Raw genomic sequence first — 15,041 nt, forward strand, 5'->3', positions numbered from 1 at the left:
GCCAGAGTCCCCCCACACAGCCATTCTCAGGTCCGTCATCCTGAGAGCAGACATCTGAGACGCCAGAGTTGCCCATGCAGCCATCCTCAGGACAGTGATGCCAAGAGCAGCCACCTGAGATGCCGGAGTTGCCCACGTAGCCATGCCTGGCACGACCGTCTCAGAAACACATGATTCAGGGGTAACAAATAAAACAACAAATACCATGAGAACAAAATGCCAACCATGTTGTGAAGAAAACAGTCAAAAACTAGAAAGGATCACAAGACAAATGAAAATAAAAGTGGACATTTTTTCACATTATGCTAAAGAGGTATAGCTGGTGGAATATTAAAATCGTGAATTTCCTATTTTGGTGGCAAGACTTTAAGTTCTTAAACACATGTTGTAAGCCGAAATTCATGTGGAATTCCTTCCTCTATTCCCTAACTGTGCAAGTCTGGGAGGGAAGAGGGTTGTTAGCAAGACTGGGTGAATCATTGCCCATTGGGGCCGACCTTCCCTTCTTACACTGTCAACCCATACCTGGCATTCCAGAGTGACTTAGCCACCTTGCGAATGTCACGTTTACATAGTTACCTCTAACGTGTTCTCCTTTTCAAAAGTGAATTAAGGCATGTTATAATAATTATACATATCTATTTTTATCTACACGCAACATATACATCTATGTACATGTATTTGCCCATACAGGGGTGTGTGTGTGTGTGTGTGTGTGTGTGTGTGTGTGTGTATGCCATATACGTCCTAAATGGACAGTAGCATCCTGTGTACATTTTTGGTGGCTAAGAGAATGGACTCTTAAGTCAGTATACAGATTTGGCTTCTCTCCTCATTAAGGGTGTGCACAAGGTCTGTGTCTCAGTTTAGAGCTAATAATAATAACTAACTCATAGGCTGTTGGGGAAATTACTTACCATAAGCAGAACGGTACTGGACACACAAAAGGCACTAAGAAATGTCGGCGACTCCAGTTACTCCATTCGGGTGGTTGTCTTTTTGTTTCTGTTACCAAGTGAGAGAAGACAGGCCGAGCCCCTACTGAGATGAGGCCTGCACTTGACTCCAGGTTGGCTGAGCTTCTTGCCGGCTAGCACAAAGATGGCAACGGGGATTCTGGGATGGTCCGAGTCCTCTTAAAGATCAGACCACTTTCACACCATCTGCCAATTAGTGGTATATACAGTGTTGCACATGGAAGGAGAAAGAAAAGTTATTATTCACCATATTTGGGCTTCTTGATTTGTTCTTAGACTTGACTTAGAGCATTTGTAACACTTTAAGGGGGAAATTTGTAATCCAATAGGAACCATCACCATCTCATCCCGAGCATTTTTTAGTTAATAAATTTCTGCTAGACAGCACATCTACTTTGATTTGGTTTCATTCTAAGTATAAGTTTTAGTGCTGGAAAAAGAACTTTGAAACTGCATTTCTAATTGCTTTTGTTGGTGACGTCTTCTCCAGCTGCCCTAGTGCTTGTGGTTTAGACCAGTAAGCTCCTGTGGAAGGAATGGATTAGGGCTAAGAGAGCCCGGCCCTGGCTCCACCATTTGTTGACCACAGGGTCTCGAACAATTTACTTTTCCTCGGTGAACATTAGCTGTCTTCTGTAAAATGAGAAGGATAGTAGATTCATAGTTTGTTAGAGCTGGAAACAAGTTTAGAGATCACAGAATTCCCAACAGACATTGTGAAGTACCCATAGGGGTTGGGTGGCTGGCCTGAAGTCACATGAGACTTGTAGCTTGGAGGGAGCAGGGACAGGACTGGAACTCATGTTTTTCTTTCCCTCCTTCGTTCGTTCCTCCCTCCCTCCTCCTCCTCCTCTTCATCCTCTTCCTCCTTCTTCTTCCTTCTTCTTTCTTCCCCACCCCATCCTCCTGTTCTTCCCTCTTCTTCTCTCCTCCCCAACCTCCCTCCCCTCCTCCCTTCTCCTCCTCCTCTTCCTCCTCTTCCTCGTCCTTCTTTTCCTTGTGACAGGGTCTCGCTCTGTCGCTCAGGCTAGAGTGCAGTGGCACAATGACAGACTCAAGCATCCTCCCACCTTAGCCTCCCATGTAACTAAGACTACAGGCATGAGCCACCACGTCTGGCTACTTTTTTTTTTGGAGAGATGGAGTCTTACTGTGTTGCCCAGGCTTCTTCTTTCATAAAATTTGATTTCTGGTCTGTTATAGTACTCTATCTTCCTTAGTATTGAATTTTTTGTATGAATCAAATGGAATTAATCACTCTGAACATTTTACTAGAGGTAAAAGAGATTCATTTCACTTAATGGATACATAATTTAAGAAATTTAGAATGTTGCCTCTAGATGATGTTCACCTTTTGGGGCTTAGTTTTAGAGTGGTCCTGGTACTAGGAGGATGACTTAAATAGCTCTTCAAGAGAGTTACTCAGCACTGTGATTGAACCAAACAATCCAGATTCAAACACAGCTGTAGACTCAACACTCAATGCTGGTTGGTCAGGATGGGGGCTGTGGAGTGAGAAGCGGGAGAAGATGAAGGAAGGGGCAGAGGAATGGTAAGGGGTGATTTAGATGAACTGAAACGGAGTGGGCACCAGCACTGCGCAAAAGCTAATTTCAAAATCAGTGTTCCAGGTTTCCTGCGGCGGCTCTGCACGGCGGCATGTTGCCGTTGGGTGTGCCGTGAGGAGCTGTGCGTGCTGCAGGTGCCAGGTCCCACCCCATGCCTCCCAGAAACAACGCCCAGAATCCAGAATCCAACAGAAATGCCAGCTCCTGGGGGAACCAGAAGCAAACTGTGGCCAGGTCACAGCTTAGCGATGTTTTCTGTTAACCTGCTTTTCTGTGTCTTTCAGATGGCCCCGGAGTGGAAACCCGTAGATTAACAAAACCACCTTTATTATCTATCTGAAGTCCACTTTTCTTCAACCGTGGGGCTTCCATGTCACATATGGACATTTTAACAGCAAGAAAATCACATGTGGGGTGAAACTAAAGCCACACACAGTGGTGTCTTCTCGAAAGCCAAAGATGAGGTTTCCCAGTTGAGCTCCATATTCTTCTTCTTCCCTTTCTCGGTGATATTTCTTTTTAGTAAACATTTTAAAGAATGAAACATAGCTCTTTATCGTTAAGTCCCTAAAAGATCATTCAGAAAATGAGAAGAAGTTGAGAAAACCTGTGTATATTTTCCCTTCATGGTATTTTTTTCCTGGAACGTGTATGGGAAGGTATCTCATTTATGTGTAACTTGGAGGTGGTCACAAAAACAGGTACTGATAACGTTTGCTATGTAAAGGTTAAAGTATAAAAATGTTTTACCTTCTGAATAACTAGTTCAAAGTGAAAAGGAAAAACATCCAGGGTTCGCTGGTGACATGGTTTGGCTGTATGTCCTCACCCAAATCTCACGTTGAATTGTAATCCCCGTGTGTTGGAGGAGGGGGCGGTGGGAGGTGATTGAATCAAGGGGGTGGACTTCCCCCTTGCTGTTCTCCTGATAGTGAGTGAGTGCTCCCGAGACCCAGTTGTTTGAAAGTGTGTATCGCTTCCCCCTTCACTCTCTCTCTCCTGCTCCGCCATGTGAAGAAGGTTCTTGCTTCCCCTTCACCCTTCTGCTGTGATTGTAAGTTTCTTGAGGCCTCCCCAGCCATGCCTCCTGTATAGCCTGCAGAACTGTGAGCCAATTAAACCTGTTTTCTTAATAAATTACCCAGTCTCGGGTAGTTCATTATAGCAGTTGAGAACAGACTTATACAGCTGGGAAAAGGATTTTATTAACTTATTTACTTATTTTTATTAAGGCAAAAAATAGTACCCATGTGGCTTCATTAGACCATGTGTGTACATGTGTGTGTGTATGTGTATGTACACACGGCCTAATATATATATTTATCCCTCCCAGGGATGCACACACATATATAATCTACCAGTCTGGGGAGATTTAACAGTCTTTCTTTAGCAAAGATTTTAATTTCAGCAAATTATGTGTGCCTTCAGTTTGCTCTGTTTGTCTTAGGAATTTGAAGAGTGTTTTGCTGAGACACACTTATAGCTTTTAGCTCTCTATTTTGTTTGTATTCTAGTCATATATAAAGATGGTGTAGATTGTTTACCTTTATGTTTTGGTAAAAATTTATGTGCTATCAACAAGGTTAAATGTTCACAATAGAAACTTAAATGTCTTCATCTCCAAGGCACTGAACATTGTCATATGAAAAGCTTAAATGTATTTACTGTTATATTTATTGTTACAATAGTTTTAACTATTGGCAGCAGGATCAGTAGTTTCAACTTATATTTTTGCTGATGCTTAAAAGTGTTTTAGAAGTTGGTCTGCCTTACAATTTATTTTTATTTAACTCCAAGTGTTAACTGTCTAGATTGTTCTGAAACTTATATGGACTTTTGAAAACAGCCAGATTTTATGTATTGTGTGGACCCATTTCCAAAATCTTTAAAGACTTTCAATAGCTTACAACCCGTGTTCATATATTCTAAATTCAACTAGTCTATACGGGAGCTTTTTTCTCCCGTAATTTTATTTGTTGGAATTGTTCAGGATTGTTGTATTAATTCCCAAAACCTCAATCAGTAATGCCATAGCCCCAACACAAGTTGAAATTTCTTTTTTAATTGCACCCAAGTGGCTTCAGATCTCAAGCACTTGAGAACGTTGGAAGGCTTTTAGGAATGTTTCTGTAACTTTAAAAGATACAAAGCCCCTTTTGTTTCTCTTTTAATAGGATGGTTAAAATTGGTGCATGTTTGTGTGAAAGAGATTGTTAAAATGGGAAAGTCTTTTTGTCTTCTCAAAGCCAGCCTGTGGAGCAGGTTTGAATGCTGTTGCATGTATTCCTGCTCTGGTCAGCCTACCACATGCTCACTAACAAAAACTTGCAGAGAATTAACTTTCTTTTGAGTTGCAAAAACACTGAGAACCATAGACACAATATTTCTCCCTAACGCAGCTCATTTGCTATTTTCTTCAGTTTAACGAACGTCTCTACATAATGCCTGTATCTGAAAGCATTGCTGTGTCACTTTACCGATTTCATCGAAATTATACAGATTCCACTCTGCACCGAGGAGTTGGTGGGTAAGAAACCAACTTGCAACTTTGGGTTTATACTTGAGCAGGCATTTGCAATAGCACATTTTTTGAGTCATTTTTCTGTTTCATCAACCTTTTATTTTTCATGGAAGGGCAGTTTAAAATACGGGAAATCTTATTACCATGTTAGCTTCTTACAAGATGACCATCAGAAAGATTTCCCACAGAGACTGAGGCTGCAGAGTGCCTGGTTTTCCAACACGATTATGTCTGGAATCTGTTACCCTCCTCCTTTCAGTTGCCTGGTATGTTTGCTAGGTGCTTTCAATTCAATTATTATCAGATAATTATTTCATTCAGATATTATTTCAATCCAATTATCTGTTAATTGAATGAATAGAAATGGAATAAGATGTAAAGCTATGTTGGTATAAACTTTAATTATTTCAGAAATTATTTCAATATTTTAGTGCCCACCAACAGGCCGTATATGAAAAACGCAATTGTATTTTCAGGAATTAACTTGATGGCTAAATTAGAGAAGGTTGGTGAAAGTCACATATAAACTGTTTTTGTTCTTGTAATTTTATATTCAGAACAATGAATGGTTTATTTTTACTGGTTGTTCACTTTTTGAAACTATAATTTGAATCAATCATCTGATTGATGTGTGCCTCTGCAGTGCCCCATGGAGTATTTTGTTTGTCCCTCAAAAGAAGAAAATGATGAGCAAGACGTATAAGAGCGCTATGTTCACAGAATTCATATTCTAGAAGGAGAGAGAAAAGGTAGCTGGGTCTCAGGAACAGTGCAGTCCAGTTCCCTCTTGGCTTAGTTCTCAATGGGATTAAATAATCAGCCTCACTCTAGTTTATCAGAAAAGGGAGACTCCTCCCTGGAGGAAGATATCATTGTCTTAAATACAATGCCTTGCATTCAATGAAAGATTGTTAGGTATGATGAGACACAGGAATACATAACTGAAAATCAAGAGACTAAACAGACAAGAGAAACACAAGTGAGGCAGCAATCACACAGGCGTACAGATGTTAACAAAAATAATTTTAAAATGACAATAATATATTCAGGAAGATAGAGGGAAAATGTAGAGACTTTCACTGAAGAAGGAGGATCTGCACAAAAGGATCAAGAAGAAATTTTAGAACAGACACATATGATATCTGAAGATAACTATAAATGGAGGTGATGACATACCAAACACAGAAGAAAACAGGATTAGTAAACTGGTAAACAGATCAATAGAAAATATCCAAACCAAACACAGAAAGAGACAATAAACAGAAAATACCCAAGTGAATATAAGGTACGTGTGAACATCGTGAAAAGGCTTAATATAGATGAAATTGGAGCCCCAGAAGGAGAGAAGAGAGAAAATGTGGCAGAAGAACAAATAAAACTTTGGGAGAAATTATCCTATGAATGTAGCAGGGAGATGGGGCAGTAGCTGGACCAAGATATGGGATCTCAAGATAGGGTTTTCAATTTCCCTTAGCTTCCTCTTCTTCTTTTTGTCTTCTCTCAATGATTGATACTAGAACATGTTGTAGGCAATTACTAGAATGATATGCCACAGAAAGAGTGAGATTTTCTATTCTTAAGAAAGCCACAGGGACAGGATATAAGAACATGTGGAGGGAGGGCTGTATGGACACTTGGTACTACTGCTGTTTGAACAGGACAGAATGAGATATACTGTTGCAGGCACGGTCATAGGTTAGATGGTGGTAATCTCTCTGGTTGCTTTCACATTTTCAAATGAAGCATACAGTCATGTCAGCCATTGAGAGTAAAGAGAGGATGTAACAGATTTTAAAAGAGAGCAAATGGTATGCAATAAAAGGTTAAGTAAACTTTTAAGAAAAATGGACAATGATGAGTGCCAATTTAAAAGTTATAGCTTAAGATTTTGTTACTGGAAAGCAATCTTGATCCAGACCCCAAGAGAGGGTTTTTGGATCTTGCACAAGAAAGAATTCAGGACCAGTCCACAGTGCAAAGTGAAAGTAAGTTTACTAAGAAAGTAAAGGAATAAAAAGAATGGCTATTCCATAGGCAGAGCAGCCCCAAAGGCTGCTGATTGCCTGTTTTTATGATTATTTCTTGATTATACGCTATTAACAAAGGATGAATTATTTATGCCTCCCCTTTTTAGACCACATAGAGTAACTTCTTGATGTTGCTGTGGCATTTGTAAACTATCATGGTGCTGGTGGGAGCGTAGCAATGAGGACGATCAGAGGTCACTTCACTCTTGTTGCCATCTTGGTTTTGATGGGTTTTGGCCAGCTTCTTTACTGTAAACTGTTTTATTGGCAGGATCTTTATGACCTGTATCTTGTGCCAACCTCTGATCTCATCCTGTAACTTAGAACGCCTAACCATCTGGGAATGCAGCCCAGTAGGTCTCAGCCTCATTTTACTCAGCTCCTATTCAAGGAGTTGTTCTTGTTTGAATGCCTCTGACAAATTAAAAAGAAAAAATGGAAGGGAAAATAAGGATGATAAGTTCATCAAGTTGGAAAATGAGAGAGCACTCTTTGAGACAAAGTTGGCAATCTTAGAGGACAGCTTAGGGAGGCATGAAAGAGAATATGTGATATTTTCAGGTCTCAGGAAATATTTTAATAATGAAGGCTAGGGTTGATAGTTATAAAATTGCTTTTAAAATATAAGACTAGGAAAAAGATTGTAAGTTGCTATTATATCAGGAAAAATGGTGGGACCTAATGAAGTACAACATATGAAGAGAAAGTTTAAGGGGATAAGATAGATTACTTCTTTAAAGGGGTTCTTGAGTGAAGAGCCTCTTGGAGGACACTCCTTGAAGCCGCTGGCGTGGAGTCAGTAGTAAGTACTGTTGGACATCATCTTTTAAAGACTTAGGATTATATCAAGTTAGACTTGAGAGGACCGAGACACTAAGAATAGAGTACTTCAAGTATTATTCCATGAATTGAACATGATACAATATTTTAGGAAGGGCATCAGATTTAGCATTTGCCCTTGGAAAATATGCATGGATAGTTTATAGACTTAGGTCTCTAAGGAAAGGTACAGACAGCAAGAGAGCTACTGAAAGAGAGGCAGGCAGGATAATGATAGGTTAAGTCTCACCTGGGGTAAAGGGAGGATTGGTGAGCAAATACTTCCTGAGTGGAATTATACAACATCAGAGTTGAGAAGGCACAAGGTTTGTTTGAATAATAGATGCTTTGGCAGAATCAAAACTCAACAATTTTTCATGTCTCACTATGGGAGATCCTATAAGGCAAAAACTATAGAAGAATGTCAAAAAACAAATACCTGTGTCAGAAATAAAAGGGAACCGAAGAAGGCACCCTGATCTGACAGTGTCAGAACCTACTTGGAGCACACAAGAGGAAGTGAGAAAGTGAGTAAAGAGGGGAATTTGAAATGTCTGCTGAGCCTTCCAAGCTGAGCAGCAGAAACCAGAAAGAAAAGAAACAATGGAAACATATTTCTCTTTTACAGAAAAAAGTATGGGCAAAGAAACTGGTTTTGCTACCATAGAAGTGGCAGAGGCTATTGAAGGCTGGGAAAAATCAAAAGCCTTCTTCCAGAGTTCTGGGAGGAGTATATGTTGTCCAAGGATTGCTGTTTGGAAGTTCTTTTTTCTTTTTTTCAGATATTTCTTATTTTCATGCTCATGGTGACTGTTTTTGTGATTGCTGTCCCAGTGGTGATTCTCTTTGAGCTTCTGCTTTTACTATAGTGTTTAGTAACATGGGTGTGAATCTTAGTGAGATTCCCTTGTTTGTGAGGAGTTACTTCCTTCTTGCTGTTTTTGAGATTCTCACTTTGTGTTTTGATAGTTTGATAATGATGTGTCTGAGTATAGATCCCTTTGAGTGTTTATTCTACTTAGAGTTTGTTGAGCTTAGTGTTAAGCTAATGATTGAACAGAGATTTCCTGAAATGTTTTGATTCAATGTCTCTAGTCTTTCCTGAGGGGGTTCCGTATGTGTGTTGGGGCACACCTTCAATATTCCAGCAGTGAGTTTACAACTCTGCCTTAGCCTTCAATTCCTGCTTGTGCAGAGCCTCAAGCTCAGCTAGAGGTGAGGGTTTAGGGCCTTCTCAGGTCTTTCCTGGGCATGCACACAGCTATGCACATGTACATGGCCATCTCGATTCTCAAAGATATGTCAGAACTTTGCAAAGCCCGCTGTAAACACCTTACTTTCTTGTTTTTCCTTAGTACTAAAAAGTATTGTTGGTCAGACTCTTATTAGCCCCAACTGGTATTATCATGTCAGATAGCTGTGATGTTAAACAATTGCCACTAATTGTTTTTGACAAATGTCCCAAGGATAGGGCCAGGGAGAACTCTGAGGTCAAATAAAAACAAGCCCTGAGAGTGGAGTCTTCATAACACTGCCAGACAGGTCAAATAGTGACAGTTTTCTGAGTATGAGTGCATGGGGAGCTCTAAACCCACTCTTCTTTCCCCAAGGGGTATTGAGCTTCAGTTTTCACAACTACTGTATTTATAAGGCTACCAGTTTTCAAGGCTACCCTTGAGCTGGAGAGAGAGAGGTTGGAACAGGCAAGTTAAAATGTCACAGAACTTGCTGTTATTACTGACATTCAGTTATTTTTCTTAAATAAATTCTCCTTGGATAGCTGTAACCTTTTGATTAATTTCTAGAGTTCCAGAAAACGTGATTTGGGCCCCTTTAGCTGGTATTCTCCTTACTTTTATGGAGGAGTGGGCTTTGGGTGGTCATTGCTCTGCTGTTTCAGAAGTGCTTCCCCATGAAGTTACATGGCAAATGGTGGGAATGCAGGTTTCCTTTGTGATCTACCTGTCACATTATTTTTAATTCTGTTCTATCTTGGTTCATAGAAGTTAAAGAAGTAGATTGGCAGGTTGGCTGCCCAGACAGCAGTTTCACTGGGGGTAACACATCAGATCCTCTCTCCCACAAGCCCACAGTCTCTGTGACTGATACACACGACAGCCTCCTTCCCCTGACATTGGGTGGGTATTTTTCCCCCTTGCTTATGAGAAAGAGGGAAGGGAAAGTTGAAGCACTGTCCACTGAGCCAGTCATTAGGATGACCATATAACTTATCACTGGAGCCAGGATGCTTTTGACAGTGAGAAGAGGGTACTGAAAATAATTTATGTATGTGTGTGAAAAGCAAGACAGAGAAAGGGAGAGAGGAAAGGGAGGATAGGGAAAGAGATTTCTTGACCACCAAATCAATTTTATAACATTGGTGCCTCTGAAGATAGTTTTATTTAAAACTTTTCAAAACAAGTTTTTATTTATTTATTGACTGAGTCTCATTCTGTTACAAAGGCTGAAATGCAGTGGCGGGATCTTGGCTCTCTGTAACCTCCACCTCCTGAGTTCAAGCGATTCTCCTGCCTCAGCTTCCTGAGTAGCTGGGATTACAGGTGTGCACCACCATGCCTGGCTAATTTTTGTATTTTTAGTAGGGGCGGGGTTTCACCATGTTGGCCAGGCTGGTCTCAAACTCCTGATCTCAGGTGATCCACCTGCCTTGGCCTCCCAAAGTGCTGGGATTATAGGAGGGAGCAACTGTGCCTGGCCAAAACAAGTTTTTATATAAAGTAAATACAAAATATCTATGTTCATTAAGGCAAAACAAATAGATGTTTTAAATATGGGTTATCTAAATTTTAAAAAAGCAAAATAACTATTCTTTATACATACTCGTGTGTTTATTATATTCTTAAAATTATCTTTATTTAACACTGTGTGTCTGGTGTTTTTCCCAAAGACATATGCTTTAATGTAGTCTAATTATTTTTAATTTTTAAAGAAATTTCCCAAAATCTTCTTCAAAGTAGAATTTTGTGATGAGTAAATTTGAAATGTTTCACGTCTCCCATGGACTCTCCTCTCTATGGTCTACTGTTAGATTTTTAATTGGAGGAAGTACTGTCTCTGGAAGTGCTGAGGGGCCTGGTAAGCTAAATGTATGAAACTCAATACTATTTTTAAAATATTGAAACCGTAAATATTTTAGGCAAGTATTTTTGTAGCTACTGTCTTCGTGTATCCATTTAAGATGTCATTTATTGACAAATGTTTTTACAAGACAAAATTAATCAAAGAAGTTGTTTCTATTGACATCTTTTAATTTTCTATTAAGTTTATATGCTGCAAAATCATAGAGCTTCTTAGATTTATCCCATTGTGGTACAAAACATGAACTCATCCAATTAAAAATACGTGCTTCATCACAAAATTTTACAAGTTGAAATATTTCCAGGCAAGATTATAGAAGTTCAAAGTCCACTTGCGTTCTCCTCATTCTATGGATATGTTGAATGCCTCACTTGCTTTTGAAAGAATAAATTTCATTGAACTCCTGTTTTCAAACTTTCCTATAATTACAAACTACCAAAACTTCAACGGTTGGAAGTTTGGTTTAATTGTTGAATAATTTGATCAAAACCTAACTGATTTTGAACAAAATGCAACCAAAATTTAGAAAACTTTAAAAAAAAGTAATCCCTTGTAAAACCCTTATTTTGATTTACATAGTGTTTCTTCAAAGTGCAAACATTTTTACAATGGGACGGACAACAGGAAGCCAAGAGAGAAAAGAGCCTATTGTCATACTGAAGTTGTTTTTTGTTTAAAACTTACTAAAACATTTTGTAGTTCATATGCTCTTTGCTGTATAAAAAATACCAGTTTTGACAATGACAGTTTCTATTCTGGCTGTTAGAAATATACATGCATATCACAACCAATTCCAAGTATGTTTCTTTTCCGTAGGTTTTTTAATTTGGTAAGATTGTTATTAAACCACAGCACAGGGCTCCACTTAAATGTGACTTCATAAGATCCCTACAAAAACATACAGTTTTGTCTTAACTGAATTCACCGTATCATTCACAGTCATAATCAGGTGCTTACATTTTCAACAGAACCAAATTCTAAAAACATTCATTTTATTCCATGAGTTGAATGAAAAATCAAACCACTATTGGAATTAAGTTGATTTTCTGTTTGAAGCGCCTGGTGACACTGATCTGAAACTGGCACAGCTCAGCTCTTTCCATAGACTTCCTCTGGAGCTGGGGCACCAGCAGCTGTGGCTTCACATTCTGAACTTGTGCAAGAAAGCTCAGAAGGAGAAAGATTAACTTAGCAAAGCCATCGTTCGATGGTTGAGACGCAAAAGGAGAAGATGTGATAATGTGGCCCGTTTCCATGGGGTATCAAGCGCCCCTGCAGGGCGGAGCTTTAGGGCTGGGCCACCTCATGGCTCCCTGGTCAGCCTACACAGGCTACTGTCTTTGGGCTACTGTCTCACCTTTGCTCCGTAGGCTGGGTCTGGAGCAGGGGCTTCTAAGCACAGCATCCGGCCAGTGAAGCCAGCATCACAGGCAGGCACTTGGCTGGGCCTTCCAGACCATGGGGGCAGTAACGATGCCCTGTGTGTGTGTGACGCAGTCTTCCCACTTTGGCAGGAACACGAGCTATTCCAAGCCTCACGTGTGCTTTGAGAACCTACCTGCCCGCTTCTTCATGGCGGCTGACCCTTCCCGGGCGTGGTTATTTCTCGAGGATGTGCAGATCCACAAACAGCTCTGCAGAGCCTGCTTCTGGGGCAGCTGCCTCCTCCCTGCTATTCTTCCCTGAAAATTTCTGCTCCCATCACCTCCTTGATCTTCTGTCTTCTGCCTTTGCTGCTCACCAAGACGTCCGGAGTCTGTTTGGGTGTTCCCTCCCTGCCCTTTGGCCTGGAACCTCCTCCAGGCAGCCGATGGGCAATCCTGGATTCTCTTTTTGTTGCCCTTCGCTTAGGGCATGTGGTCCTGCAATGCCAACTGTCTGAAAACCTTATATTTTCGTCTGGTTTTCTAGTTATTTAAGCGAAGGAGTAAATCCAGTCCCTGTGACTCCATCTTTGCCTGAAACAGATGTCTTAGGTTTTGCCTTTTGATAGGTAGTTTTAAAGAGCTTGATTTCTTGGCAAGATATCTCTGTCCAAAAGATAGAACATTTTCTTATCTTTTTGCCCTTTTGATAAGGGGATTTGGAGGATAATAGATAAGTAGGGTAAGAAATACTCAAGAAGTAGGTGGAGAGATTTTGCCAAGTAAAGATAAATAGTTATAGAATATGTGATTTTTTTTTTTTCCTGGGGTGATTTGAGTCAGTTTTTTTTTTCTTCCCTGAGAAACTGACATGACGGTATGAGAGGGGAGGATGCCTCTCCTCACTGAACCCACCCTTGCTGGAACCTGTCCGGCCGCTTTGCGGAGGCACAGCACGAGTGGCCAGGAATGCAGTCGAATTCAGGGCAGGGTTGGTTTTTAATCACCCTGCAGCAGACACGTGGGACACAGAATCCCGGGTAGAGATTTATTTCTTCCCTGAGCTCCGGTCACCCCAGAGTGCACACACCTGCACACACACCTGTATGCACACCTGTACACAATGTAAACCCTTGGCATGTGCGTTTTTATAAAAAGGCATCATGCATCCTCATTAAACATAATTGCCTTGACTCAGGATGAATACTAAAAGGACAAATTAATGTTTTATGGCCTGTTTCAGGTCTTTGGTCTGCTGTTTTTCAGCTGGTCTCTTTCTGGCTCTGCCCTGCCAGCCAGCTCTTCTCACCACCTGCATGGTGCTTGTCTAGATAGTCCCTCTTCCTGGCTGTAATTAGCTACTTTCAAGTCAATATGGAATAGAGACAAGATAACAAAATTTGTTACATGGACCTGCAAATCAAGAGTGCTGAAGACCAGGGTAAATGCAGGGTCGGGGCGGTGGAAGTTGGGGAGGTTCTCATTTGTCCAAAACATAGATTTTGTGTCCACTGTTGCAGCTGCTGCAGGGCGTGCCTGGTGCATCTTGGATGAGTCGTGGTAGAGCAGGAAGTTGTATGTCTTCTGTATGTGTGAAATAGGCAGCTCGCTTTATTTGGTTTCCTGGCCATTTCCTGCTGCCTTTCTGGGGCCGTCCGTAGGTGTGTCTTATCTTTTCATGACATACCAGTAATGGCTGAATAGATTCAGAAACAGTTGGGCACAAGTTGTGTTTGGAGATGTCAAACACCAGTTGTATTTGGAGATGGTAAATTTATCACTAAGATGATGGTTAATTTTAAGTGGTCTCCGTGCTTATTATTCAAAAGGTATATCTAGAAAAATTAACAGCTGGTGACTCTGCTAAACAATTGACAAGAAAGTGCGGAGAAAGCCCAGCTGTAAGTGCACATCATGGATTTATCTGATGCCTTGTTTGCCCTATAATGAGTGTTTCCCATTTTAAATCCTTGCATAAAATACTTAACAAGAAATATGAAGCTGGAATAGGAACTTGGGGGTTGAGAATTGTCTGCCCAGGTAACTTTTAAAAACAATTTTAGATATGGTATGACTTTGGCATCATTTACCAGTAATACTGTGTCTGGAATTTATTCTTTCTGGTGGGTTCTTGGTCGCGCTGACTTTTAAGAATGAAGCTGCAGACCCTCACAGTGAGTGTAACAGTTCTTAAAGATGGTGTGTCTGGAGTTTGTTCCTTCAGCTGTTCAGATGTGTCCAGAGTTTCTTCCTTCTGGTGGGTTTGTGGTCTCGCTAACTTCAGGAGTGAAGCTGCAGACCTTCGCAATGAGTGTTAGACCTGTTATCCGGAGTTGTTTGTTCCTCCCGGTGGGTTCATGGTCTCTCTGACTTCAGGAATGAAGCCGCAGACCCTCACAGTGAGTGTCACAGCTCATAAAGGTAGTGTAGACCCAAAGAGTGAGCAGCAGCAAGATTTATCATGAAGAGCGAAAGAACAAAGCTTCCATGGCGTGCAGTGAGACCCAAGAGGCTTGTGGCTGCTGGCTCGGGTGGCCAGCTTTTATTCCCTTATTAGGTCCCACCCACATCTTGCTGATTGGTCCATTTTACAGAGCTCTGATTGGTCCATTTTACAGAGCAGTGATTGGTCCATTTTACAGAGTGCTGATTGGTGCATTTACAAT

At 40.7% G+C, this 15,041-nt stretch overlaps 1 protein-coding gene across 1 annotated transcript in view; it reads left to right on the forward strand.

The window, feature by feature from the left end:
* The window catches only part of DCDC2C (doublecortin domain containing 2C), a 100,247-nt gene extending 97,158 nt beyond the window's left edge, over positions 1–3,089 (forward strand). Inside the window, exon 9 of the mRNA XM_011992688.1 lies at positions 2,830–3,089. Coding sequence (XP_011848078.1) covers positions 2,830–2,859 — 30 coding nt within the window. The 3' untranslated portion in view covers positions 2,860–3,089. The remainder of the gene's footprint in view (positions 1–2,829) is intronic.
* The last annotated feature ends 11,952 nt before the right edge of the window (positions 3,090–15,041 follow it).

Source organism: Mandrillus leucophaeus, unplaced genomic scaffold (assembly GCF_000951045.1).
Source record: "Mandrillus leucophaeus isolate KB7577 unplaced genomic scaffold, Mleu.le_1.0 Scaffold416, whole genome shotgun sequence".
NCBI lineage: Eukaryota > Metazoa > Chordata > Mammalia > Primates > Cercopithecidae > Mandrillus > Mandrillus leucophaeus.